Source organism: Pavona decussata, unplaced genomic scaffold, assembly GCF_977016875.1.
Source record: "Pavona decussata unplaced genomic scaffold, jaPavDecu1.1 SCAFFOLD_92, whole genome shotgun sequence".
Lineage (NCBI taxonomy): Eukaryota > Metazoa > Cnidaria > Anthozoa > Scleractinia > Agariciidae > Pavona > Pavona decussata.
In genome coordinates, this window is record NW_028145509.1 from 1,685,422 (window position 1) to 1,713,278 (window position 27,857).

A 27,857-nucleotide genomic window follows, 5' to 3' on the forward strand; every position below is an offset into this window, starting at 1 on the left:
TCGCATTCTGTGCAGCGAGTTGTGTATTTGACTAGCATGGTATTTGAAAGCGGCCCAAGGGTCTTGAAATCACCGTTTAACAAACCTTTTGGTATCGCTATAGGAAGTCTTACTGTTAGCTCACAGCAATATTGCGCCAATTACTTTAATGTTTAAGATTTTTGTTGTTGTTGTTGTTGTTGTTGTTGTTGTTCTTTCGTGTGTGTGTTTTTGTTCTCCAAAGCTCTCAATGTGGCAAGATAAAATTTAATGATGTTTTAATTATTTGAAACAAGTATGTTGAAAAGGATTTATTTCTCACCCTACATTGTAAACCCGTTTAAGAGTGTTAACTAATCTCTAGAGACAAAATAGATATTTAAAGGGTGAAACCCACGCTGTTTATGAAAAAACAAAACAAAAAAAAAAAAAAAAAAGAAAAACCAAAAAAAAAAAAACGGTCTGCTAAACCAAGCAAGAGGTAAAGAAGTTCATAAACTCAGGCTTTGGAAAGGATACAGAATTGTAAGTAAGATTTCCATCGAGGACTTATTACTTCAGTAACGGACGTTCGCACTAATTATCGTATTTCCTTTTTCTCAGTTTGACTATAGTAGAACTTTCAAAGAAGAGTTGAGAACAAGAATTAAAATCCTCAGATTTCCGTTGGGTTGAGCGCTCTGTTTTGAACCTCATAGAAGTCCAAAACAGTCAGAAATTCTTCGAGAAACCTTGGCTTGACGGTTCGTGAGCCGTGGACTTCAAATTCAGCAGTTCAGCAGTGCTGTGGATTTGTCGGCATGTATGAGTGTTCTCGTCTCAGAAAGTCAAGCTCAAAGAAAATACAGAAGCCGAAAAAGCTGATTGCAGTCGACTACCAAACTAGTAATTCTACCGGCCTAAAGGTAAAATAATTCCATTATATTGCGCAAACACAGCCGTTCAGTAACATACAAGTTCAAGTTCAAGATTTGAAGTTAAAGAATTCGGTTACCCCAGATTAAAGGAACTGACTTTTGGAGACAAGAGTATTTTACTTTGAACTTTGCTTCTGTAATCTACGGAACACTAGAACAGTCAATTAAATTTATAAGGCGAATCAAGCAAGACTAACTGACATTGTAATTGTTGATAAGAATCAGCGGAACATTGAACTTGGGAAGTGAGAAATCAATGAATGAAGTTTTTTCACCAGTAACTTTAATTTACATAATTATACATTTTAACTAGTACGCAGTTAAGAATGCCTCCTATAGTTGAGACTATTGCAGCGCTAATTGCAAAGAGAGATATTGCAATAGCTTCATTAGATGAGCTATTCGAAGAATTTGACGTGCTTTACCAAGTCGAACCCGAATTAATTGCGCTGGAGAACGTGCTTGCAGAAATCGCGGTTAAATTCAGAAGTGTTAAAAAGCAGCAAGTGACATGAGCGGACAGATTAATTGAAGCCGGCCTGTCGCAGGTGACGAAATGAGTGCAAACAAACAAATTGGAGACGAAAAATTCGTAGTTCATCAAAAGAAATGTAACGCTGATAAGAAACCGTTCTGTGATCACGAAAAGCTAAACTCTATGACACCTGCAGTCACAAAAATGACCTATGTCTTGGGATCTCAAAAGAATACAAATCATGGTCTCGAGAAATTATCCGTACCGACATGGGATGGTAGTAGAAAGTCCTACACAACCTGAAGGATGAGTTTAACTATTGGATGAAAAAGTACAAATAGGACAAAGACGAAGAATTGCAAAGGTTCCGAAATGCACGACAAAAAAATTCGTTTTGAGACAGATCAAGTCAGACCCAGCTCAACTATCGAACACTCCCAGGCATGGAAAATTCTTGACACCGAATTCAGAGATCAGAGAAAATTAATGGATGAGCTGTTGAAAGAAATTACAAATCTCAAACCAGTAAAGAGCGATTCAACATCACTTTCTCGATACGCAGCCACAATTCTTGGATTTGTGAACAGTATGGAGCAAAACGGTTGCGCGGTCACTAATGCCTCACAAGCGACCTTCTTCATGTCTCAGCTGCTATCAAAATTAGACGCAAAAGATAATGTACAATTTGGTCGAGAAATGCATCGCATTAAAAAGAAAGTGAACGTTTTTAATCTGATAGACTGGTTAAACAGGGAAGCAAGTTTACGCTCTCAGGTCAAGAAGGATGCCGACTGTCACAGCAACACTGGCGATCGCCAATTACAATTTTCACGAAAATCACACAATCATGCCGCAAACAGCGAAAAACCCAACCATGATTTGTGCCTGCTAGGCTGCGCAGCGAAGCACCTACTTTCGAATCAGTGCCCAATTGTTTCTAAAAGCAGCAGTTGATCAGAGGTGGGATATAGTGAAGCAAGTGAATCTATGTCGGAAGTGTTTAAGAAACCACCACACTGACTTCTGTAAGAAAGAAGACGGCACCACATGCGACAAATGCACAAGACGGCACCACCGCTTTCTACATAATGAAACCGCATTGCCACCGGTGAATTCTAATTTAAGTCCCCACGTTGCACCATTTACAAGTAAAAGGCAAGAATCCAGCAACCATAGCGCGCAGGAAACGAAGAACGTCCTCGGGCTTTTTGCCCAGTACAGATAGTCAAAATAAAGGACAGGGATGGAAATCACGTCGAAGTCCTCGCTATGTTAGATAGTGGTTCTAACTCAAGTTTAATGTCGATGAATGTAACAAGGAAACTAGGCGGACCTAAAGTACACTTAACCATGAGCTTGGCCGGAGGTCAGAAGAAGTACGAAGAATCAGAGCTTATTAACATAACCGTAGTTTCAACTTCTGAAGAAGACATACAGGCCTTCGGTCTATCAATCATTTCAACGGCAAACTATTTGCATAAGCAACACATGGTATAATCTACAACGTTTATAACGCTGTGTGTGGAAAGAAAAAAATGTAGTGAATATTTCCAACTTTTGTTGATGGAAATTTAAATGTGGTGTTAGCCATGGCCACCCTGGTGAATATGAATGTACACCTCTTCTTAAATGTGAACGAGACATTACGAGACATCTGGAAATGTATGACCTTTGTGAAAATTCGGCCGATCGTTGGAAACTGAAATGAAACTGCTACTAGCTCGTGTAGCTAAACGCCATTTGGTTTATTATTATTATTTTTTTTGACTTTGTTTTAATCTTGTTGTGTGAGAGTACTATAACGAAGGATTTTTTCTTTTTTTTTTCTTTTTTTTTTTTTATCAGGAATTTTTTCGCCGGATGTGTCTCATGAACTCATAACTATATGTCCCTGTCATCGGGCGGAATGTGGTATAAGATGTAGAACGGGGAAAATTATGTCCTTGGTTCCAAGCCCAATGATCGCACATAAGTCAGCAAAAGTGAAAGGAACACGCAGAATAAACAGTCAACTATCTTAACTTATTTTGAAGGAAACAGCCCAGCTAATTCCTGTTGGATCACGTAAGTGATCTTTACTTAATGTCTTGTAATTTTTACTGAAGTTCTCATGAGAGATCGACAGAACGGCTCTGGTTGTAACAAATTCTTGGTTTTGACATGACGTCACCAATTTCCAATATTCAAGACCAGGAAGCCTACAGAAATAATGCTTCCATCTAAGGAAAGATTACCTGAAAATATATCTCTTCACAATTCCTTAGCTCGATATCGTGCATCCTTTTCACAACAGAACAATTTCAATTTCCGAATTCTTATCGTGCGTGACATCAGGAGCACGGCTGTGCCAAAGTTGTTCCGTCCTTCAGAATGACTCTTCCCACGATTTTCATCATTTAAACAATGTAAGTATCAGGACAAATATTTGCCTAAATTTTTCGAAAGCTCACAAGAGAAAACAAACCTCTCTTCTGGCGAAAGTGAACTCCGGATTTTTGTTTTCCTTTTTTCCGGTCACCATGTTGGTGTCCCTTAGAACAGCTCCAGAATGGCGTCTCCATACAAAGCTCTATAAATTTGTGTGGAACATTATGTCGAATAACTCGAGTACGGAGACCCGTACAGACCTGAGACTTTGTCATCAATTTATCGATCTCCTTTTAATGTTCCATGAAAAATACAGATTTCCAGAAAGTGAACGGGTTTCAAAACCGAACTCTACAACCACACTTCGTACAAAATAGAAAATTCTCCTTCGACAAAAATACCTCATGTTCAATGTTCACGTGATCACGTGTGTCATCCGCGTGATCTGTCCACGTGCCATAAGAAAATGTTCAAAATATGTAACGCTAAGCTAAATGTCACACAACGAACAAAAATAATCTGCAACACACTTCCCCCTTGACCAGTTACTGGTCAACTAGTCTACTGATTAAGTCCGCATTGATAGCAGCTGCTCGTTTGGGCCTTTTGTCTTCATCCAGTAATTGCTCATCATTAGTCACACGACCTCCAAAGGAAACAGCTTTTGCACTGGTCGTTTAACGGTCATAGGTCTTCCGGTCTTGGTAATAACCTTGACTACTGCAGCTCTCACAGAGTTGTCTGCTCCGAGAATCAACTGCTCTACTCTTCCAAGTCTCCACTGACTTCAGGGAAGGTTATCTTCAAACACAGTAACTACATCTCCGACTGATATGGAGATCCTGCTTCCAGGTCTGGAACACTGGCGATGACGGTTCCTTAATTCTGTCACATATTTTCTACTCCAGCGTTTCCAGAAGTGCTCTAGCAGCAACCCCAAGTACCTCCTTCGTCTTGGGAGATCTTCAGATGATACTGCTTGGTTAATGGGATCCTGATGCTTGATCTAACCTTAGGTAAGGATAGAATTCTTCTTCCATACATTAAGTGGCTTGGCGTCAAGGGTTCTCCAGGATCATCTGAGGACACATATGTCAAAGGTCTAGAGTTCACTGTTCCTTCCACTTCAACCAAAACCGTATGCAGCTCATCATAGTTAAGCTTTGCATTCTGTAAGGTTTTTCTTAAACACCTCTTCACATTCTGGATCATTCTTTAGAAAAAGCCACCCCACCAGGGTGCTCTGTCCACATTAAACCCCCATGCAATTCTTCTCCCTGCAAGGAACCTCTTGACACTAGGATACGAAAGCACCTTGTGCAAAATCTTTGCTGCAGACTTGAACGTCTTCGCATTATCTGAAACAATAATCTCTGGTATGCCCCTTCTGGCTGTGAATCTTCCCAAACAACGGATAAATACATCAGCTGACAGATCCGTAGCAAGTTCCAAGTGAACGGCCCTAGTTGAGCAACACGTAAACAGAAGGACATACATCTTCTTCAAATCCGAACGGTTCTATTCCTTAATGTACAGCGGTCCTGCATAATCCACTCCAACACCGGTAAATGCAGGTTCCTGACTTAATCTAAATTCTGGTAGATCAGCTTGAGGCGGTACTCTGTAGCCACGCCCTTCACATCTGCGACAAACGGTACAGGCAGCGATTGTTTTCTTTACGAATTGTCTTCCCCTGATTATCCAAAATCTCGTCCTCAGCTGGGCAAGGGTAGCTGCCACCTTGTTGCGATGCACTCTCTCGTGAGCTTGTCTCACCATTAATGTCGCAATATAGTGGTCTCGAGGTAGCAGGGCTGAAAATTTAGTTTCGTGTGGTAGATCAGCATTGGCGATTCGTCCCTTACATCTCACCACTCCACTGTCATCTTCGTTAAGACCAAACTCGTGTTTCAATTGACTGTAATTTGCTTTGGACTTCACGTTTTTCTGGACACTTCTCAACCATTGTGTTCAGCATTCGCAATTTCAGCTTCTGTGATTTCTCCCTGCCAGACAGTTCCTTCTTGTATTATTTTGGCCTTGATCTTTAAATTTCTGACAAAACGTAGCACCAAGGCTGTAACACGGAATAAGGTGTCGCAACAGCTGAAGTTTGTAACTAGAATACAGGCTTCAAGATCAGGTCTGCTGTCTGTGGTGAGGAGTAGTGATACATCGGAAACCTTCCCTGCTGCTCCTTTCTTCAACTCTGCACGGCATTCTTCAGTCACAGGTTGGGGTTCATCTTTAGACCTTAGCCAACTGGACGCTGGCTCCGATAGCCATGTGGGTCCCTTCCACCATAATCGGTTGCTCTTCAAATTCAAAGCAAACTGTCCTCGCGATCCAATATCTGCAGGGTTTTCGATCCCCGGGCAATGATTCCACATTGATTTCTCTGAAAGGGACAAAATTTCATTCACGCGATTCTGGAAGAACTGCTTCCACTCCTTGGACCCCCTGATCCAGCAAATTTCAGTCTTGCTATCTAACCATAAGTAGGTATTGTCAACTTTGGTCTGAGACTGCAGTGCTTTCCTTACTAAAGATGCTAGTCTTGTAAGAATCACTCCTGACAGTAATTCTAGCCTAGGAATAGACTGCCTTGAAAGTGGAGCAACTCTGGTTTTTGATGTCAACAAAACTGGAAAGTAGCCACTGCTCGCCTCTATAACCAAGTACACAACAGCACAGTACGCCTTCTCAAATGCTTCCCCAAAACCATGAAGAGAGTAAGACGTTACCACCTCTTCCACACCTTCATACACGCACCGAGGAACCAGGATTTCCTGCACCTCTTGCAGATCTCTAAGCCACTTGTTCCACTGTTTTCGTGCCTCTTCCGGGAGTGGTACATCCCAGTCGACATACTTCTCACAAAGAGTTTGAAACAGCACCTTCATATGTACCAGAACAGAACTGAGAATTCCAAGGGGATCAAAGAGACTTGAAGTGACCTTCAACAAATTTCTTCTGGTTGGTTCCAGACCTTCTGCAAGCCTCAACAACACCTCAAATTTGAAGATAAATTCGTTTGAAACACAGTTCCAATTTAGACCCAGCACCTTATGTTGATTCTTCATCTCAAGCCTTTCCAGGTTTCCCGTGGTGGTTTTTGCATAAGATTCAGTGTCCTCCACTACCATTTTAGATTCAGGGCTACTTTCCTTAACTCTAGTTTGCTCTTCAGATATTAGTTCAAGGAGCTTGGGTAAATTTGAAACCCACTTCCTTAGGTTAAAACCTCCTTCTGACAGGCACTTCTTTGACTTCCGGTAAAGCAACAACCCTCTCTCGCCACTCCCTTCACCGGACAGTAAGGGTGCGTTTTTTTATTCACAATTCTAGAATGAGAATGGACAGAATGTAAAATACACGCGTTTTTCTAGTCCGCATTCTTATTCCGGAATGGACAGAATGCCACTCCATCCATTCTGCTCCCAGGGGCAGAATGAACAGAATGTTGCGAATGAAATAGAAAATGGCGGACGGCGAGGTGAGGACTGCGGATTCAAATACGTCTCTACAAGGGAAAAAATCAGGTTACACTTTTGGAAAAAATGAAACATTGCTTCTAATTTCATTGTACCAAAAGTACAAGAAAAATTGCTGCGATAACGGCTGCAATGGCAGCCTCTTCGTCGGCCACCATATTTGTTACGCAATGTTTACTCGGCCAGAACCGACGGGAGTTTTTTTATGCAGACAATCTGAATTATTCCTAGCATTCCGTACCAACCATTCATATTCCAGAATTGCGGATAAAAAAACGCGCCCTAAGTCATCCACATAAAACGAGTTCGTCAAGTTCTCAACAAACTCTGGATCTGCTTGGTACTGGCTGATGTGGTGCTTCAAGGAAGCATTCAACAAGAACGGGCTGGCATTGACACCAAACACGACACGACAAAATCTGTTCAGTACCAGTCCTGGATCATTATCCATCACACTATCAACCCAAACAAACCGTAGGGCATCACGATCCTCTTCTCTAATTCCAATGTTCAGAAATGCCTTTTCGATGTCGCCCACCAGGGCAATTTTCCTTTCTCTGAACCGTAGGAGAATCTTGAAAATCGTAGGGGTTAAAGCTGGCCCTGAATAAAGGCAATCATTCAGACTAGGGCTGTCCTTGGTTGCTTTAAACAAAGCATCAAAAACAACACGCAACTTGGTTGTTAGGGCGTCCTTACGCACGACTCCATGGTGAGGTAAGTAATGTACCTTTCCAACATCTGGGCATTTCGTACGGTCCACCTTCTCTATTATCCCACACTGCAACTGATCCTGAATAATGGAATTATACTCTCTCAAAATCTCTGGTTCTCTTCTTAGGCGTTTCAATTGTGAGCTCAATCGCGCTACACTGTTCTCAAAGTTATCGGGAAGCAACTCACGGTGCTCCATCCAGGGCAAGTGCAAGGAATACCTGCCGTCTTCAAAACTTAAATTCTTCTCGAAAGCTTCATGGGCTGTATCTCGATCTCGAATACCAACCGAATCCAAGTCCCATAGTCGCTGCAGATCCTACTGCAGGCTATCTCCGGTTTCTCGCGAATCTACTCTCAAGACATGAGTTGACGAAAACTGTATAGTCGACAGCTTCTCCTGGGGAAGGTTTTCAACCGGGCCGTACAACACCCATCCCACTTTCGTTGAGACAGCGACGGGACCACCTTGACCCGACTCCTCCCCGCGTATCATCTTCCCATCAAGGAAATTCCAGATGTAGTCTGAACCAATCAATAAATCAATCTGCATAGGACCATTATCAGTGCACGTGTCAGCAAAATCAATGTTCTTAAGGCGTTCATAGTTCTCATTTACCCAGTGATGGTCTTGGCCTTGCAAATCACTACAAATACGAGGAACTGAGAAGGCATTCAAAGCCAGTGCAAAGCCTGTCTCTGGCTTAGTTAGGGCTAGTTCAACGAGATTAACGCTTGCAACTGCTGGTCCTGGCTACCAAATGATGCAATCCGCAGTGTCTCTGTCTTGACAGTCTCCAGTTTCAGTGCATTCACAACTCCCTGGGAAACATACGATCTCTGAGCCCCAGTGTCAAAAATAGCACGAACCTTTCAACTGTGGTTGGATTCCATTCCTGGCCTTGATACAACAACTTGAGCAGTTTGAAGAAACACATGCATTCCTGAACTGACATGCATTACAGGTGTGGGCATTTCAGGCAAAGTACATGCACCCTCCATTACAGAATTGGCACTAACACAAGAATTCCCACTATCACAAACAGGCACGTGATGACGGCCCTTGCATACAAAACACTGAATTTTTGAGTCACAATTTCGGGCCAAATGTCCTCCACGGCACAAACAAATGAAACAACTCCCTTGTTTCCTTAGAATATCCCTCCTCTGATCAATATTTGTGACAACACGACACTCGGCTGCTCCGTGGTTTCCCTTGCAAAACAAACAGTTAAACTCCACTCGATTTCCACTTAGTAGTGCACTCCCAGTTGTGTACGGCTTCTTAACAGGCGATTTTTTAATAGATGGGCGAATGTTACAGCGCTCTCGAGCTTCCACTTCGAATTTTACGGACTTAAGTACAGAGTCGAGCTTCCAGTCATCCTTGTGCCCGACTTACTATCAAACGTAACTCTTCTGGTAATTTTTCCATAAAAATCGGTATCAGTAAGGCACCATATTGATCCGATTCGATTCCAAGGGCTTGTAAACCCCTCACTTGGATTTCCACCTTATCGAGCACAGCGTGCAAGCCTTTGATGTCTGCCAACGCCGTCACCGGTTTCAACTTCACAAGAGCTTCGATTCCATGTGGGTACTGATTATATTAAAGCTGCTTGTTTCCAAACCTCTGCTTCAGGATATCAACCACATTCGCGTTATTAGACTCTGTCAATGCCAGTCCAGTTATAGCCGATAAAGCTGTGCCTTCAAGCAAGCTCCTCAGGTAGTTAAAATTGTCGACATTCTTGAGCGCCTTGTTTGTGTGTACGGCTGAACTAAACCCGTCCCAAAAGGACTGCCATTCTTTAGGATCGCCGGTAAACTTCTTAATGTGCAATTTCGGCAATTTCGCATTAACAGATGGAGTTGAAACACCTGTAGCACTCTGGAGCGGTTCATTAGATTTGTTTTCACTAGTTTGGCATCGTTGTAGTTTTGCCAGAGCCGTATGGATTTGGGCGCGAAACTCCTCCGATTCTTCTACTTTAATTACGATGTTCGGCTCCTCTACTGCCGCCAGAATTGACTCATCCAGTGCTTTTAAGGTCGCTAATTTATCGTTGAGCGTAATAATAATCCGTGTAACACTTATCCTTTGCGACAGCTGAACCATCAAATTCACACGCAGCTTCGTTTACGGCTACAAGCACTTTCTTCGTACGTTCTCTGTGTGCTTCGCTAATCTTCTTATTCTTGGCCAATTTTCCCGGCATGTCGATTACATCCGACTCTGAGGACCACTTGTCATCAATTTATCGATCTCCTTATAATGTTCCATGAAAAATACAGATTTATTTCATACATACTGAGATTTTTGCATCAAATTTTGCTGTGTCAAAAAGCGTTTCGGATTTTACTTCGACCAATCAGAGAGGCGAAACGAGTTTCTCACACGTGAAAAAAATCGTTTCGTCCAATCACAAACCACGGCTTAAGCGAATTGTGTTTTCGCGGGCTTTTTCGCGGTCATCGCGAGTGGCTTTGTCGGGCAGCTTTGACGGCCTGCACAGAAGTGTAGAAGTTCACCAACTAAACCAGAATGTTATTATTATCGACTGAGTCTGTATCATTGCCTTACAATAGGGCATAGTTAGCAGGCCGCTCCCAGTTAGGTCTCAAAGTTGTATACTAGCTGAAACCCCCTCTGTATGCCTAGAAAGGTTTCAGCTACGGTAATTCAAAAATTCATACCGCTTTCTTATAAAATTTTATTCGGTAATACCGGTCGTGGTAAACCATATTAACGAAACAGTGTTTGGCTGTGCATGGTATGGGTAGGCTTTTTGTTTTGTTGTGGTTCATTCTCTTTACGCAGTAAGGTATTACAGTGATATGTCTCCAATACGTAACTAGAACTGTGACTCAATTGACCGTCAAATAAAAGTTGAAAATATTCAGGTTTCTTCCACTTAAATAATTATTCTGCTGTTTGAGCCAGAGCATCGCAAAAATTAGTTCCCAGTAGAAATTTCAGTCTTCTCGAACCGCAAAAATTTTTTCCCGCAAACCACAAAAAATCGCCAATCCGCAAAATTTTCGCGAGTTCATCCGACCCAATTTCAGGACCCTTAGTCCTCCATCCTTTAATAGCTGTTTTTTTTTTAATTATTATTGGATGGACAATTTCGCTTTATTAGTCTCTTAGATAGCAATACTGGTGTAGATAACAGAATTTCCACCAATTCTTTGCGCTTTGATGGCTAGTTATAGCTTCCGTGTGATTTCCTCCTCGATTTGCATAATTATGTTTTCCTTTGCTTTCATTCCACGTTCTTGTCGCGCCGTCGACTTGGGGGGGGGCTCAAGTTAAAATTTTGATACTCGCAAGTATTTTAATTATCAGAACTGAAACTTTAGGTGTAATTAATAAAATAACCGTTCTTTTGTTTAGTTTGGTATTCTTTTCAATTTGTGACACACCAGGATCGACTTTTGACGGTTGAAGTTGGGCGTTATTTTGACTGCCAAAACAACACACAATCAGGGTGCACACAATAAAATCCACAAACTCTATTACAATAGTTATTTTGTAAAACCTTTTTTCTGCGGTTTTAAAGCACTGGCTGTCTGCTAATACACGAGTAACATCAAGTCAATATGAGCTTTTGCGCGCTTGTACTGTTTTGATGAAAATTGTTGAAATTTGCACCCATTTCCGGAATAAAAAAAAATGTATTTTTAGCGAATTTTCGAAGTTTTCTAAAATTCTCAAAATGTCAAGCGTTTGGGAATTGTTTAATATCATTTTTTGAAATAGTTCACCTACAGGGATGTTTGGGGGGTATCGAAGTGATTTGAGATCCTCGATATTTTCCGACATTGGCTCTTAAGGGTTCATCGATGATGAAAATTAATGAAAATTAATTTAAAACAAGCAAGTTTTCAGATTTTGGAAGATCCGCATTTTTTAATTACAAAAATTAATATTATTGCGGTAAATTTCATCTTTTTATATCATTTGTTGCTTTTCGTCTTATTTTTATCCCTTTTTGGACTGATGTTGGTGTTTTTCTGAGGTTTGGGGTATTTGCGGACCCAAGATGACATCGTTCCTGCGTCGTGAGACGTCTAGTATTACTTCCAGTTGCGGACATCAAATGAAACATCTTTGGACGCACTAACTACACTCCAATTCTCAGTGCCAAAGTTCTTGTATTTGCGAAGTTGTGAAGGGGTGTATTTATGGGGAGGGGGGATTCCACGCCACAAACTACATAAAAAATGCCCGGTCCTGTGAACATTTTAAGAGTGGTTGTCAGTAACTTTCGAGAATCCGGCGACAGAAGCGAAAATTCGAATTTTTTTTTATTTGCCCCAAAAGACCCTTTCGGTGAACTATTTTCAAAAATAATATTCAAAAGTTCCAGCGAATTTTTATTTTGGCAAAAATTGGGAAAGTTCGAAATCGGCCAAAACGCGACCGATGGCCCGATTGAAATTATGCAAATTACTACATTTTTAAAACTCTCGTTCAAGACAAGGTAGCGTTTTCTCGAGTTGACACTTTCACAATCGTTTTTACATCCCTTGTGCTTGCTTCTAAACTATATTTTATCTCCACCTGAACATTCTTTCATTTAAAGTTGCCCACGTAAAGAATACAATGTTTGCTATTCCTTAGATAGAGTGATTTTTGCCATATTTCAGATGACCATATCATCAAGGGTATACAAATATACTGGTAATGAAATCACTTTTTTGAACGGGCAACTGTTCTTATTTATCATGCTAAAATATTTAGTTTGGCCCGCGAAAAGCGAGCGCGCTAGGTCGAGATGTGTGGAATGCACTTTGACACAATTCGCCATTTCAGTACTTCATGTTCCTCCTGTTACTTTGCACTTATCAATACACTTCACGGAAGCTTTTAGATAAAAGCCAAGGTCTCTGTGTTCATTTCATGCTTTTATACACGTAAATAACTAGCTTCAAACTTGAGTGCTCCCCATATTAGCATTAGGTTATCAAATGATTCCTTTCAGGTAAAATTTTCGGGTTTATATTGAGCCGTTCAAGCGAGATGAAAGAGCCGTTCCCAGGGAAATAACTTGAAATCAGTGAAATTAATACCCTGTCTCTCATATCACGCTACACTTCCAAACTACCGTTATTATTAAGCTAAAAAGTGTAAATGCTCCCTTTTTACGTGACCTAAAACAGAATTTGCCTTAAAATATTACGAATAAAGTCCACAACAAGAAAAAACTGAAAAAATCGCGCACCGACGTAAATGTAAACATCAGCCGTTTCTCGACCTGCTACATGGATGAAACGCGTCCGTTATTTTACCTCTGTATACATTTATGATCAGAAAGTAGAAACAAAAAATCTTCTCTATGCCCATCTGTATAAATGCACTCGCCAATCAGGCTTTGATTTTCTGTATGTTTGTCGAAAATACTGAAGAATAGTGCAACATAATAATTTGTTACTGACTACTTGACTCATTCAATCACAACCGGATACACGTAACACGACTGGAAATTAGTAGTAATTAGTAAGTAATTTATTTAGTGTCAAATACACAGGGGGTGGTCTCCCAGTCCCCCGAGCCACAGGCTCATGATATAAGTGTTTGACAGTATAAAAAAAAGATAATAACTACTAATTAAATTAAAAAGTAACATCTAAATATAAATAAATAAAAATAAATCGGGTCAGAGGCAATTGCTGCATTGACAGCCGTTAAAATTTAACTTAGTTAAAAGTCTCCGAAAGGATGATGCATTAGGTGCGTTTTTTACAGCAGATGGCAACTGGTTCCAGATGTGTGAGATCATGTACGCATATGAGCCATGAAGGAATCTACTATTGTATGAAGTTTGTACAACATTTAGACCATTGCTTCTAAGATTATATGGTGTAACTCGGGATTTGAATAAATTGGCTACATAGCCTGGACCATTCTCCTTAAAACATTTAAAAAATATCATCAAAGATTGTTCTATGCGTCTATGTTCCAATGTATACTACATATAAAGAAATGTTCTTACTTGTCTGCAATCGTTACTCACATTATATCTGGCGATATCACATCCCCGAGGCAAGGCTGAAAATTGTCTCAAAATCCGCATATTAGAGATTCAAAGTTTTGAACAACGCAACAACTTTCATTGCGTGACATGTGAAATGTGATACACAAGCGCGCGAAAAGCACCGGAATAAACAATGTCAAGATTCGCCCTTGTGATGACAGTGCGAAAATGATTTTTGAAATTACAAGAAGAAATTGAGGCAAGTCAAGGTCTGCAAGGTATATTTAATGGACTGAAACAATAATCATGTAGTTTTCCTCTTCTGAGATTCACTCTGTATTGTCTGTGCCGGATTCTCATCAATAAAATAACATTACAGGAAAAGTAAAACCGAAATAAATTTAAATCAAGTTAACAAATTAAGACCTTTTGAAACCTCAATGCAGTATTTCAATACTATCCTCAAACAAAAAGCTGTTATATTTAGGAGAGTGAAGTTTGTCTTTCGCCATGGATCAACGCGCAAAAGTTGTGGATCAAGCTCAAAAGGTGAGCAATATTTGCAATGTGTTATACGGTTAATCAATGTAATAAGGACGTTCACCATGAATGGTGAATGCTTTAATGTCTGTTTGAGATGAGTCACTGATGGCGATAAAATGTTAACTGGAAATACACAACATTATTCTGCATTATTGCTTACGGAAGGGCTGATCAAATTTTAAGATAAGAGTTTAACCTTAATTTATTTCCTAGCGCGCACTAGTGTCAAAGGATGAGGGGCACGACTGGTATTTCTCAGATTTTCGTGTTCGGTCTAAAAGACGGTGTTATCTCTTACGGGCCGTCACTGTGTAAGTCTGACGTTGTCATTGTTAAATCCTCCTAGCGTGCTCCAGAGTATCCACCAGACGAACAGCCTTTTACAAGGCCAGTGAGAGTATCTTTTGAACCTGTGTACCATAGTCCAGTGATTGTTCAATTTATAGTGGTTTTTATATGGCATGGTTGAAGATATAACTTAATTACGAGTTCCACTTGGATTGGGTTAACCCACAGTACATGCATTGACAATGACAGCGATTCTTTGCTGTTCATTCCTCGGTCTCCCTTCGTCGTTAAAGGTTTCCGGACTGTTCCAGTTCACACGAAGGCCTTACTTCTCTCGGTGGTGAGAGCATACAGTATAAAGACGAACGGAAAGTTTCAATCGTAAATCATAATTCCTGGAATAAAGTCAAGTAATGCATAGCAGTGGATTTCTGTTTAAAAAAATAGGGAAAGTCAGAGAAAGAAATAAAATGTTCTTTCATGCTCTCAGTTTCACTCAAATGAAAACACTTTACCTGCCCTAGCAACAACACTATTTCGTCCTGAATTTCTTTATGGGCCCGATCTTTTGTGCCTTTATAGGTGCGAGCAAACGTCCTTTTTGCATTGATTAAGCGTAACACATTACAAATCTTGCGCATTTTTTGAGCTTGATCCGCACGGAAAGGTACTAGGTGCCATGGCGAAAAACTTCACTCTCCTTCAAACTTTTTGTTTGAGGATAGTATTGAAATCAATCCGGCAATCAAATATACCTTGCAGACCTTGACTTGCCTCAATTTCTTCTTGTAATTTCAAAAATCATTTTCGCACTGTCATCACAAGGGCGAATCTTGACATTGTTTATTCCGGTGCTTTTCGCGCGCTTGTGTATCACATTTCACTTGTCACGCAATGAAAGTTGTTGCGTTATTCAAAACTTTGAATCTCTAATATGCGGATTTTGAGACAATTTTCAGGATGTGATATCGCCAGATATAATGTGAGTAACGATTGCAGACAAGTAAGAGCATTCCTTTATATGTAGTTTCCAGTCGTGTTACATGTATCCGGTTGTGATTGAATGAGTCAATGCAAGTACTGAGTCAGTAACAAATTATTATGTTGCACTATTCTTCAGTATTTTCGACAAACATACAGAAAATCAAAGCCTGATTGGCGAGTGCATTTATACAGATGGGCATAGAGAAGATTTTTTGTTTCTACTTTCTGATCATAAATGTATACAGAGGTAAAATAACGGACGCGTTTCATCCATGTAGCAGGTCGAGAAACGGCTGATGTTTACATTTACGTCGGTGCGCGATTTTTTCAGTTTTTTCTTGTTGTGGACTTTATTCGTAATATTTTAAGGCAACTTCTGTTTTAGGTCTCGTAAAAAGGGAGCATTTACACTTTTTAGCTTAATAATAACGGTAGTTTGGAAGTGTAGCGTGTTATGAGAGACAGGGTATTAATTTCACTGATTTCAAGTTATTTCCCTGGGAACGGCTCTTTCATCTCGCTTGAACGGCTCAATATAAACCCGAAAATTTTACCTGAAAGGAATCATTTGATAACCTAATGCTAATATGGGGAGCACTCAAGTTTGAAGCTAGTTATTTACGTGTATAAAAGCATGAAATGAACACAGAGACCTTGGCTTTTATACCCTTGATGATATGGTCATCTGAAATATGGCAAAAATCACTCTATCTAAGGAATAGCAAACATTGTATTCTTTACGTGGGCAACTTTAAATGAAAGAATGTTCAGGTGGAGATAAAATATAGTTTAGAAGCAAGCACAAGGGATGTAAAAACGATTGTGAAAGTGTCAACTCGAGAAAACGCTACCTTGTCTTGAACGAGAGTTTTAAAAATGTAGTAATTTGCATAATTTCAATCGGGCCATCGGTCGCGTTTTGGCCGATTTCGAACTTTCCCAATTTTTGCCAAAATAAAAATTCGCTGGAACTTTTGAATATTATTTTTGAAAATAGTTCACCAAAAGGGTCTTTTGGGGCAAATAAAAAAAAAATTCGAAGTTTCGCTTCTGTCGCCGGATTCTCGAAAGTTACTGACAACCGCTCTTAAAAGAAGATTAGCGGAAATAAATTTTAGTATGGCTAGCATCCCAAAGAGCGCGACTTAAGTATTTCTGAACTGAGCCGAGGGTAAAACTTTTGTCTAACTAGAGGATATTCTTAAGAAAGGCTACGATCTAATCCACCTACCGTCACGGTGTAGTGATGGGAATTGTTGCTTGAAATAAAACTTTGGGAATTATTGTACTTGTCTGTTGCAAGGAGTTGACAAACATGGCGGTTCGAGTTGATGTCAGGTAGAATGGCAATGTTGAAGGAGAAACACGCTATGTTGATCATGCAATCAAAGGCACACTCGATGTAGTCCTTCACATTGATAGTGTCCAAGACATGGGAAACGTTTAACTTGTGGTTTAAGAATGCCTTGAAATTTCCGTAATGGAGATGTTGATATTTACCCCTTTCGATCTGCCGAAGAAAAACGAGAAGAAAAATATGTAGAAATTATTGTAATCCTCAGTAAACAGTCGTTCTTCAGACATCATGAGCAAAATAGCCATTAAGGTCTCATATTGGCCATGAAGTTGATAAAGAGAAGGTACGAGTCAAGATCTTGTGAACCTAGGTACAATTTTAAATAAGATAAGCCTGTACACTAAAAGTTTCCAATTGAATAGTTTAAACCAGCTTCCATTAATTCGATCCTTCCTTGTACCCATTTCTTTAAATGTATAAGTAAATGAAATTAAATGATGATCACTCCAAGATCATTTTTAAAAATCGTAAATGCCACACATACAACTTTAGGGTGATGACTCTAAATATTCTAGCTTTTTTTCATTTCTCGTCATAATGAACGCAGGTCTAAAAAAAAAACGGTATGTGTCCAGTATGCAGTTCTGAAATTAGTACGTTTAAAATTAGTCTGGCGACTGACCTGTGCGTACTGTTGAGCAAACGTGGCAAAACCAAGAGCGACCAAAAGGGCTGCTACTGCAAGACGCATTTTTATCCCTTTCAGGGTGTTTACCAGAAGCGTTCTGAGAGCAAGAACTTCCTCGATACGTTTAAAACAACAGAGAAACTAAACAGGTGACCATAAATATTGGATGACTAATGACGCAAATACCGTTATCAATTACTTGATTGTTGTTTGTTATGGAAACCAAACGACAGGAAAGGAATAAAGAATAAAACAAAACGAAGGAGCTAGTAGTCAATAGTCAAATTAATAGCTTTTTAAAACTGATTTATCCTTTTCATTTTTTTAGCTATTTTGATACAACTTTCCACTGCATGACCAACAACTAATAAAACCATAATAGTTTCACTTTTCGACCGTAGCGTCATAATTCCTAACCAGATGTATACAATTAAACGTACGTAGGCTTTAATAAGCGTCAGACTAGATCACTTGGCAACGGATGTAAACGGGATGTTAACTCACAGACCCCTTCCTGTGAACGGAAGCTATTTCTATATTTTTATTTACTCTCCATCCCACATTTACGCCCTGAAGTCCTGTTTTGCCTTTTTTAACTTGGTATTATAATGCCCAAAAAACTAACTATAAATGGGAAAAGAAAATGAAACTATATTCACACGGGTTGTATCAATAATAACTTCTTTTATTGCACGACTAACTAAAGGCAGTCCGAGGGCCAATAACTAAAATCAACCAATCAGATTGTTCTATTGCCGGTCTAATATTTTCCAAGTAGTGGACCGGGTATTGTCCCGAATGATCCTGCATTGTGTCCTGCTTTCAACTTAAAATTAAAACGGCGGACGATGCAAGTTTTTGTCAGACGCTGTTTCTGGTGCTGCCCTTCAAACAGACAAGAGATAGCTGTCACATCATTCAGTGCGGAAAACCTGCATCGGTAGATTGCTTAACGCCAATTTTCCCGAAAACTACGTGATGTAGTTAAAGTGTATATGACACAAAACATCTTTTCTCGGTTTTTAGGAGTTTGATGCGTGTACAAACCGATTTTAAGAATAAAAATCGTCTAAAACTTTTGAAAACCAGTTTTTTCGGGAGAAAATACCCGCTTTTTCCTTTAAAAAAAATGACGCCGGACTATAAACCCTATCTAGAATGAAGACTTTCCTACTGAAGAGTTTTCGCAGTGGAACACATGAGAACGTTGTTCAGTGTTCTAGTTTGCCAGGAACACTATTTGTATGTCTGTTCATGAAACACTAAAACAGCTGCTCTATTAATATCATCAGACTTTAAGAAACGTTTTGTATTTGAGAACTAAGAACCCATTAAAGTTTTTATAATTTCTAACCAAATTGATGTCTAACTTATCAGCATTTTTTTTTCTTTTTTTTTTTTTGTAAAAGGTTATTTCTGGCAAGCTTTTTATGCTACTGTTTTAATTGATAACACAACATTTAAGAACGGTTTGCTGTAAGGACCGACTAAGCGTATACAAAATAGAAAAAACCGATTTCCCCAAACTTTGCCAGAATAAAGGGCTTAGTGAACTACTTCTAAAAATATAAGTTTCGTTTTGTTTGGAGCTTTATTTATTTTGGGGGAATTTTTTAAGATTTTACCCATGGAGGCGGGCTAAAATCACGCCGAAGTAGGCACTTTTGTAGAAGCTCCCTTTTATACAAGGAGCCTTTTCTAGAAAAGATTAACCCAACAGAAGGAACAATTTTATTTTCTTAGATGACTAGCGGCGTTAAAGTTAAATAAAACGTAAACATGAATTTTTGACCAATTTTTTAAGTTGCGCCTTTTTACCGGTGATTATAACAACCTAATTTTGGCTAAATTCAAGGACAAAAAAAGCATTTTGGTACATCGCTTTGCCCCACGAAACTACACTCCGGGAAAACATAATCATTTCAACTAAACATTGATCGAATAAAAAATTGGGGTAAATAAACAGCGAGTTCTCAGAGCGTTTTCAAAACATGTCACTTCAGCAATTAAGAGCGACCTTTGACCTTTTATATCGAGGGGAAATATAAACGAGAGCTCATAAACCTTGACTTTCCTTCGCCGAAAGACGCTTATTTTTACTCTACTGGCACATTTTGAGTAAAGGAAAACTACACATTTGAATTTAAAGTTATGTACTAGCTATGGAAGATAATTTGAAAAGCGAAATTAGCAATTCAATTCGACTTTGCGTAGGCGGTTCCGATTTGTTTACCACGCAATTGCGATTTTAAAGACTGTTTACAACACAAATACGGCATCCACTACAAGGTAAACCCCATTCTACTGAATGATTAATAAATCCTTCTTACCTTGGAGATCTTTTCCTGCCTAAAAAACACGGTCTGTGTTCATTGCAAAAGTGTATTCACTGAGATCGCGGAACGCCTCAAGTCAAAGAACAAGTTAACGAAACCACAGGAATGCCAGGAGTACATTTCGTACTGAGATGTGTACTTAACATATTTCGGTATTACTATGACACGTCAATTCAATTACCTTAGAGATCTTTTCTTGACTAAAAAAAAGACATAGCCTGCATTCATTGCAAAATTATTAAGCCGCCCGATCGCTAAACGATTAACCAAATAAAGCCACAGGAATCGCACTGTATAAAATTGTACAATGCCGGGACCGCACAGCTCTTTTTATTTATATAACAGTGATTCGTTTTGCACTGTACTGTCCATTAATAATGAACTACCTTTATATGACAAACGTTGCGACTTGTCAGATCTCCGTGACATTTAGGAATCTGCGATAAAAATGGGAAGGATATAGGCTAATTCCACATTGTGGCTGTACCCATTTTTTCTTTCTTGTGATCTTACCACTTGCTGTCAATCCAACGAAGTCTCAAGTGAAAAAAGATACAGAAATAGAAATAAATTCCCTGCATCACAAACAAGTAATAATTATAATGAAATAATAAACTTCAACCAAAACTATAGATAGGGATGCGGCGACTGTCTCGGGTGAGTAGTAATATGAGGTGCTACAACTACCATACCCCTTTACAAGATCTCTTAACACGGAAAGGGACTCTGCTTTGCGCCTTGGGTGGAATCCGTCTGTAGACGCCCCAAAAAAGCCGTTAGCATGTATAGATGATATTCCCTTCTCCCCTGACACTGACGTCCCATGCCATGCCCATCCAATGGGAGCGGCACAGATCCTCTTATTTGAACGCCATCTGATACCAAATGTGTCCCGATGTCTCGGTCAAATAGTGAGCTCAAGGTGACTTTCGCTTTTCTCAAAAATGCCTTTGAAGGTAAAACAGTCAATTACTACAGGTACTTTACCTTGCTTTTTACCTTGGAAATTTTAACATATAGAAAATAGAATGCATTAATGTTTTATTCACCACCGCCCACATTTGTTGTTCCCCCCCCCCCCCCCCCCTCCGCCCCCGACCTGAATGAATTAATAAATTCAATTTCTCTTGTCACATACATTCGGTTCCTTGAAGGCCCGCAAATCTAATAAGTCACGTTCTCTTCTTGTGAAACAAACAAGGCTATCATGCTCGTCCGTACATCTTTTGTGGTTTTAGGCAAAAAATCGTTCTTCACGGACTTAAGTATTGATGATCAGGGAAACTTTTCGCTTTGTATATTTATAAAGCAACAAGAAAGCTTTTTGCCTTTACTTTTGCCGTAGCTTAGTTGTTTCGTGACTTTTAAACAAGGTTTAATTAAATTAAATTATTTTAAGCGTTTCGTAAACGTATCGAAAACATCTCAATGTTTACTAACGTTTGCGGCCTTTTACCTCTGTTAAGCTCGCTACAGAAGGGTTTTGGTTTAAAAATTACTCCTTAGAAGATGTTCATAGTATTTGATTAAAATTCGGTTGATATTATGATGTCATCACTTGGCTAATTTGCATATTTTAAAAACTTGAATATCTCTGGAACAAAAAGAGACATTTGAAAATAGTAAACAGCATTCTTCTTCTCATACAGACTACTTGTTTGTGTTTTAAAATGGCTTAGATTTGAAAGACGCAAATTTCGTCATAGTAGCACTTTAAAGATAAACGAAAACTTACTGATCCGTGACGATTCTTGATATAAAAAACGCAAATCATATACAAATTTAACCACGTTAGCTGAGTTAGAGGTTAATTGTAACTTTCAACGTTAAAAAAGAAGGAAAAGAAAAAAAGAAACTTTCTTTGTTTTGAGAGTAAATATTTTTAAATTAATTTATGTTGGGCATTCATATACACAGTACACACCACTAAAACATACCTGCCCGTGCCGATATTAAACAACTTTGCTTCAGTCTTACATAGCCTCTCGAGTGTTGCAATAACGCAGATGCCCTAGCGTGGATTTGGTACCCTTGGCAAGGATTAAGCTTTTCACATTGGCTAAATTGTTCACACTTGAACACCATGTTCCCCCTACAGTCTACCCATATTCACACACAGCCATATATAAACACCACTGACTCCGGTGGTCGTAGCCACCGACGATAAACTCCACTGTACACTCAGCAAGTACAACGTGCAACGAACAAAAGAAGTTAGCTTTCGGGACACGGCGCTCTTTTCAATTTACGTGATTTTAAGTAATTAAGATATTACATCTTAGTGTCCGAAAAGAAAAAAAGGCGTTTTGAATTGACGTGTCATAGTATACCGAAATATGTAAGTACACATCTTAGTACGAAATGTACTCCTGGCATTCCTGTGGTTTCGTTAACTTGTTCTTTGACTTGAGGCGTTCCGCGATCTCGGTCAATACACTTTTGCAATGAACACGGACCGTGTTTTTTAGGCAGGAAAAGATCTCTAAGGTAAGAAGGATTTATTAATCATTCAGTAGAATGGGGTTTACCTTGTAGTTGATGCCGTATTTGTATTGTAAACAGGCTTTAAAATCGCAATTTCGTAGTAAACAAATCGGAACCGCGTAGGCAAAGTCGAATTGAATTGCTAATTTTGCTTTTCAAATTATCTTTCATAGCTATTACATAACTTCAAATTCAAATGTGTAGTTTTCCTTTACTCAAAATGTGCCAGCAGAGTAAAAATAAGCGTCTTTCGGCGAAGGAAAGTCAAGGTTTATGAGCTCTCGTTTATATTTCCCTTCGATATAAAAGGTCAAAGGTCGCTCTTAATTGCTGAAGTGACATGTTTTGAAAACGCTCCGAGAACTCGCTGTTTAATTTACCCCAATTTTTTATTCGATCAATGTTTAGTTGAAATGATTATGTTTTCCCGGAGTGTAGTTTCGTGGGGCAAAGCGATGTACCAAAATGCTTTTTTTGTCCTTGAATTTAGCCAAAATTAGGTTGTTATAATCACCGGTAAAAAGGCCCAACTTAAAAAATTGGTCAAAAATTCATGTTTACGTTTTATTTAACTTTAACGCCGCTAGTCATCTAAGAAAATAAAATTGTTCCTTCTGTTGGGTTAGTCTTTTCTAGAAAAGGCTCCTTGTATAAAAGGGAGCTTCTACAAAAGTGCCTACTTCGGCGTGATTTTAGCCCGCCTCCATGGGTAAAATCTTAAAAAAATTCCCCCAAAATAAATAAAGCTCTAAACAAAATGAAACTTATATTTTTAGAGGTAGTTCACCAAGCCCTTTATTCTGGCAAAGTTTGGGGAAATCGGTTTTTTCTATTTTGTATACGCTTAGTCGGTCCTTACAGCAAACCGTTCTTAAGAAGCTACGACGACGAAGGCAAAGGGAATGCGCCGAGCCATTATTTTAGCACGTTAAACCTATTGTTTGTGACGTCTATTAATAATAATAATAAACATCACAAAACAAAAGGTTTAACGAGCTGAAATAATGGGTCTACAGGATAGTTATAAATTTAATTGGAACCTTTCTCTGTTATCCTTAGCCAAGCAACATCGCCGGAAACGACAAATTAAAACGTTTATGCAGAACACGAGCGCAACACGGCGAATTTTTGAATTTTTTTTGTCAATGTAAACACCGTTTTCACCAAACCAGTCTCTGTGGCTACATTCATCAGTTTGAACGAGTTGGAATAGTCGTGGAGTAACTCATGTTAATTCAAGTTTACTTTGTTGAGCGACCAAATGAAAACCCACAGAAATAAACTGAAGAAGCAATGACGATTATCATGGTGCATTGGAGCCTTTTATTACATGAAGAGTTGATTTATTTCAATTTATCGAGGAAGATACACGTAAAAAAAACATATCTGGGTTCAATGTTTTAACTTAATTTATTTTTCAGTTGGCTCGGTTTCCTTTGTTCTTTTCGGTTGAATATATTCAATAGCCCCTTTCAATTACTAACTGTCTGAAAAGCTGGGTGCGGCTTTGGTTGTTAAAGGGGAGGGCTGGGCTGAAAACAATAGCTGATAACAACGGACGAGGGGATTATAACGAGGGGGGGGGCGGAATATATATCCCCCCCCCCCCTCGCCATATACCGCTCGACTTATTCCCCTTATTTAGTAATCTCAAACATTTCAACGAGTTCTTAATCGTTTATAATTAAAGAAAAAAATGAACAACATAACTTTTACTCCTGCTACTACTACTAGTACTTCAATAAAAGGGGCAAAAACAAACTCAAACTCATCTTCTTGTCGACTACTAGTTGGAAGGGAGGTTCTTTCATCGGCGACCACTCATTCCATACTCGTACTGTCCCACTGGTAGCTTTCTTTACATTTGCAGGAATACGACCACTAATCCGTTCAGCAAAGACAGTGTAAGAAGTTTTCGGTTAAAAAGACTTCATCTTAACAATCGCTCATCGTTGTTTCCACACGGAACGATAGCCGACTGCACACTATTTCCAAAATTTAACAGCAGCCGCTCAACCACGTGTAGTGTACTGAATGCAGTGATTATGCAAGAGTGACAAACTTGTTTACCACGCATACCAGCACACAAAAGCAATTGTTTATACAAATTGTTGTGTGAATAATCCAAAGTTCAGAAAAAGGTTGAGAAAAACATCTTTACGGCCGAAATCTCACTGCCTACTACTGCCACTAAAAAATGTTATGTATTTGACTTCCACCTGGTATAAAATTAGCATTTAATTATTTAAGGTCCTTGTCTCTATTAAGAATCCTCACCAACCGAGAAAATAAGCATGTTATTGACCTGTCCCTCGGGGATATGTGATATATTCCCCTCGTGGCGTGCCCTCGGGCTACGCCCTCGGGCACGCCACGAGGGGAATATATCACATATTACCTCGTTCCAGGACAATAACCCTTACTTATTTGTTAACTTGTTTGGTTACAAATGCATTATTTCTAGTGTGGGACGAATAGAACCCTGAATTAATTTGTTGGTGTGCTGTTGGTATCACTATCGATCTTTTCAACTCTACGAAAATAGTCAATGTAGATACAAAGTATGGGCTAATGGTTACTGAAAATAGAATGAAGCTCTCTTGAAACTACTTTTTGCTGTGAAACACATTGAACATTACTGTCGTAGCTTTCCTTTTATGCTAAAATTACCAGCACCCTTTTGGTCATAAAAGTTTTATTTCTAGTGTGATTGAGTTACTACACTAATTTAATTAGTTGCTGTGATGTTGGCATTACATCCTTCAAACTCTACAAAAATAACAGTAAATGCAAATACAAAGAAGGCTAATTAACAAATAAAGAGGCCTCGGCTGTTCTCTGTTCTGTTGCAAAGCACTTAGGAAGCGGCTAGAACACGAAAGAAGTGTAGGGGGAAACACGAGACGTAGTCGAGTGTTTCTCCCTACTTCTTGAGTGTTAGTCTAGGCTAGGCTGCTGTGACTGCTGTGGCCTCCCACTCAATGCCCCGGAGAGGATATTTGAACAAAATGTTAGTTGTTCACTCGAAGGGCGAGCGTTGTAATATCTGAGGCTTGCTTCACTGCGGTGCCCGGAGGTTGCCATGATGTGCCGTGATGGAACTTGCACGCAAAATGCTAGGATCTTGTAAGCTCATATATGTGTATATTCTCTAGCAAATTAAATTTTCAGTTTTCTCAACTTTTTGTTTGATTTTTTTACACGAAAATATGGCTAACGAGCGTTCACCGTATTTGAGCTTTTAACACTGTACTTTAATAAGCTTATGACATTTTTACATCTTTTGTTACTTGAGCTGCCCATTTTGTGTTATCTTTGGTGTTTTTCGTCTCTCCATTCGTTGTAATTTCGTCAATTTCGGCGGTTGACATGTTTGCAATTCTCTGTTTGTTTTTGTTTTCTACTTGGTTCTGTGTTTTCATCGCTAACTTCTTCGGAAAGCATTTTCAATCGCCGTGTTATTTGTACTGTTACGCACAAGATGGTCTATATCCATTGAAGCTGAGAGCTCGTTATCGTTTTCTAGGTTATATAAGACGTCTGGGTCAAAAAATAGATAAATAAATAAATAAACGAAAAACCGAAAGAGAAGTCCAGCATTTCAGGCTGAAGGCGTGACGTCGTTGCTCTGTGAATCAGTGTACTCTGATATTAAGCAGGCTGTTTCAACAAATCAGCGCGCGCGTTATATCGAAACTTTATTGTAAAACACAATAAGTGTATTAACATACCCCTATAGGGGTCTTCAATGTTCATTTACAAACAGTTACAAAAGGCAGAAAACCTAGTTACGACTTTAAAATTATCTAAGATGAAATGAAACAAATATAATCATAGAAATACCATATAAATGCCAGAAAGCGCCCAAGAAACTGGGCCTAGTCGCAGACTTATTCTCCTATTTATACATGGTATCACTTATTTGGTTCTCAATAGGCCATTTCCGAGTTGTTGTGCACCTCTTTATGAAAGCGAGGCTAAGTGCTAAACTTATTGCTTTTGTTTGCATATGAATGAAAACTAATTTTCATGATAAATAAATTGCACTAAGCCTCGCTTTCATAGTGAGATTCAAAGCAACTCAGAAATGCCGCATTAATACATGTGTTATTGATTGCCGACTCAACATTGAATCATGAGCAAAAGCAGCCGTAGGTCTACTAACAAAAGGATCAACACCACCAAAAAGAAGAAAAGGAGACTTTATATAAGTTACTGTAATGCTGTTATATCTATCATTTATTGTAAATTTACACTATCTACTGACATTCCACAATTTACTTGACTCTGGGGATGACTTCCACCCAGGTCCTCTAAAAGTCAGTGATATCACCCCAAATAGTCTTTCTGAGGACTTGCCTCACCCGGGTGATCATAATTTACGCATAATATGTCATTTATGTCATTGAAACATTTCATACCAAATTTTTATAACGATGACAAGAAAAATGGTCATGTGATTCGCTTTCTATTTCATTAAAAATAAAAATAAAATTAAAGTAAATAAAAAATTATTATTATTATTTTTTTGTGATAATGGGTTTCAATTAATTTTAAAGCAAATCATCTTCGTTGCAATCCTCAAAAATAAAGAGAAATACAATGTGAAATCTGTTGCATAAAGGTGGAAAGAGTCTAAACGTTACTATAGCACAAGGTCCAAAGAGTTTTATTTGATCGTATAAGTGACATGCTTTACCTTGTTGGCCACGGAACTGTCAATTTCGTACCCAGAATACTCAGGCTCTATGGCCTCGCGGTTGGTCGCCAGGGGGGAGACCCTGGGGAAGTCAAAATACTTTTATGATTTTCTTTTCTTTTTCAACTCTTGTTTTTTTTTGTTGTTGTTTGCTTTTCCGTAATCAGTTCTTCCTTCCACTAGCATTATTTTACCTCAGAAATCTTCCTGTGAAAAAAAAAAAAAAAAAATTCCAGCAGGCCAGATTTTCTCCAGATAATCGTTGGCCATAGAGGCTGATGAAATCTGGATACGAGATTTCGAAACCCTTTGAACGCCGCTGTCTTTAACTTTACACATCGCAAACAAAACTGTGGGCTCAGAAGTTTTCGCGAACGTTGTTATAGGAAGATAGAAACTTCGTTACCGTTCGTGTAAAGGATGTTGTACCCGCGGTCACCGTTTGCTAATTGTATTAATTTAAAAAAACTTGGTGGAAAAGGTGCAAGGAACAGTACGACCGAGAGATGTTCGAAGGATACGGAAACAGAAAACAGTGTCAAAAGGGGCCATGGCAAATTTTATTGCACAAAGAAAAAGTGTTTGGTGGTCACCATCGAGAGATATTCCAA

The 27,857-nt window shown here is 39.1% G+C and overlaps 1 protein-coding gene and 1 pseudogene across 3 annotated transcripts in view; both read right to left on the minus strand.

Annotated features, from left to right (window-relative positions):
• LOC146473805 (lactadherin-like) overlaps positions 1–18,255 on the minus strand; it is a 30,680-nt gene extending 12,425 nt beyond the window's left edge. The window contains exons 1-2 of one of the 2 annotated variants that reach the window (XM_085117912.1): positions 17,722–18,255; positions 16,974–17,252 (exon numbers count right to left, since the gene is read on the minus strand). In XM_085117912.1, coding sequence (XP_084974038.1) covers positions 16,974–17,252; positions 17,722–17,790 — 348 coding nt within the window. In that variant the 5' untranslated portion in view covers positions 17,791–18,255. The remainder of the gene's footprint in view (positions 1–16,973; positions 17,253–17,721) is intronic. The other variant, XM_085117911.1, reaches the window with a different exon arrangement.
• The window catches only part of LOC146473804 (uncharacterized), a 75,614-nt pseudogene that overhangs the window by 21,309 nt on the left and 26,448 nt on the right, over positions 1–27,857 (minus strand). The window lies entirely within an intron of this gene.